This window comes from Charadrius vociferus, unplaced genomic scaffold, assembly GCF_000708025.1.
Source record: "Charadrius vociferus isolate BGI_N301 unplaced genomic scaffold, ASM70802v2 scaffold43, whole genome shotgun sequence".
Classification (NCBI taxonomy): Eukaryota; Metazoa; Chordata; class Aves; order Charadriiformes; family Charadriidae; genus Charadrius; species Charadrius vociferus.
This window is the reverse complement of record NW_009648043.1, coordinates 3,405,530-3,407,572: the sequence shown is the minus strand read 5'-3', so window position 1 is coordinate 3,407,572 and position 2,043 is coordinate 3,405,530. Positions and strand designations below refer to the sequence as shown.

The following is a 2,043-nucleotide window of genomic DNA, read 5'->3' as shown; positions in this document are numbered from 1 at the left end:
GTATAACTAAGTTGTATGTACCAAAAATAGCTATTATGATATTTTTAACCAATAAAAGCACATTCAAGAAATGCTTCCGGTTCAAGCAAACTGCTGAAGTAATACCTTATTTCTGAAGTTTCATTCCACATCACAATGTTTGTAAAATCTATTGAAACTAAAACATCTATTGATCAGGATGATTATCAGTTCTTCCAATACGCAGTATTTATGCATATGAAGATTAATAGCATTCCACTGCTGTATATGCATAAGGCAAATAAGTTTTGCCCAGATGAAAAACCAAATTTAAATGAGCAAGAGCACTTATTCAAGAATGCATTTGCAAAATCATTAGTTAGGTCTTCTTGTTAATTTCTCATTGACAAAATAACTAGTTTTGTAGTTCATAAATCAACTCCTACCTTATCCATTTGATTTTTAACCTCATTGTAAGGTTTCCATTTCTAAATGAAGCACTGAGTATCTCTAAGAAATTTATTTTTAATAAAGAGAAGTAGAGATGTAGTATAAAACTATGTGGAGATATTAAGTGCAAATAAACGCACTTTGACAGGAAAGTTGTTCTAAAAGACGTAAGGTTATAAATAAATTCAAGCTGAAAAGAATGTCAGAAAGAAAAGCAGCCTAAGAAAAGAACGATAGAACAAGCAGTCCACCCAACTACGCTGGCCCCATAATATACTATTATATATACGAACACATAACAACCATTACAAATCAGCTAATCGTTTGGGGATCTCCAACACAATGACATATTGTATTCTACTAGCCTATTCCCTATTCTTCAAAATAGTATATTTTAGTTTGTATACTGCCTCTAATATGCAGGTGCAACACCCACTGACATCAAGAGGAGTTACATACATGAAGCAGCCATAACACATTGCTGTTATTTGTAATGCAAGAAATGTATTTTAGTGTTTTTTAAAGCATTATAACTGAAAACCATTCCATCTTAAACACAAAGAAATGTTTCTACCAGCTGAACAATACCTACTCCCAAATTACATTTAATTAAAGGAGCATTATCAAAGTTGCCATGCTCACGCTTTCAACTAGTAATTCCCCAAACTGATGCCTTTCTTTTCAAAGCACAAGTGAAAGCATCCAAGTAACAAACTCTGCAACAAAGCAACAAGAAAGGAGCCCAATTTCCTTTTAGGCTACCAATTATAACAGTAGGCAGAACAATTACAAAAAAAAAAAGCTAGCAAGTTGGCTGAACCTTCACAGTATGCATTATACTTTCCACTGATGGCATCTTCCGTGTCATACAGCAGTGGAATGCAAATATACATTTTAGAACTTTGTGGGGTTTTTTCCTTCTCTGAAAATAAGATATTTCAGTTCATCAGAGCTTGCCAGAGAAGTTTTAAAGTAAAAAGATAATCAGCGAATGCAAGAGATTGCCAGAAATATTTTACAAAAATTCAGAATATTACACTTTTTGGAAACAAAAAGGCCAGTTGTTTTACACAACTTCTTGCCTTGCTCTGCTCACCGCACACAATGCCCATGTGGTGGCTTGGGGACTATTACACATCCTGAACGGAGAAATTGTCTTCTTGAAATAATTTTAACGTGACAGTTGAAAGATACCAAAAAAACATTTCGAACCAGAATGCACAAACTTTTTATATCCAAAACTGTCACTCATGATGCACATCTGCAACATCACAACAGCTTCCACAAGCTTTTAAGGAAGAAGTAAAGCAGCCAAACCATCACAGCGGCTGTACCTGGTTCACAGCATCCATGGTGATGGTGGTCAGTCTGGCAACACTTGTCCCTTAGAGGCATTTTCCGTGTGCACCACTTAGTTTCCTTCTACATCCAGCAGCTCGTTTCTGCAAAAAATAAGCAAATTAACTGTCACCCCCGAGGAAAGAGGCGGCTGCGGACGGCGCTAACCTCGCACGCCCACTGCCCGCAGCGGCCCCGGCGGAGCGGGCCAGGAGGCAGCGGCACCCTTCGGGCAGGAGAAAGTTTCCATTGTTTACAGCCGGTCTCACAACGCCCTCTCCAACGGCCGCGGCGCCG

At 38.0% G+C, this 2,043-nt stretch overlaps 1 protein-coding gene across 1 annotated transcript in view; it reads right to left on the bottom strand.

The window, feature by feature from the left end:
- ZNF800 (zinc finger protein 800) overlaps window positions 1-1,853 on the bottom strand; it is a 10,840-nt gene extending 8,987 nt beyond the window's left edge. Inside the window, exon 1 of the mRNA XM_009883655.1 lies at window positions 1,743-1,853. Within this exon, the coding sequence (XP_009881957.1) occupies window positions 1,743-1,803 (61 nt within the window). The 5' untranslated portion in view covers window positions 1,804-1,853. The remainder of the gene's footprint in view (window positions 1-1,742) is intronic.
- Window positions 1,854-2,043: the final 190 nt, after the last annotated feature.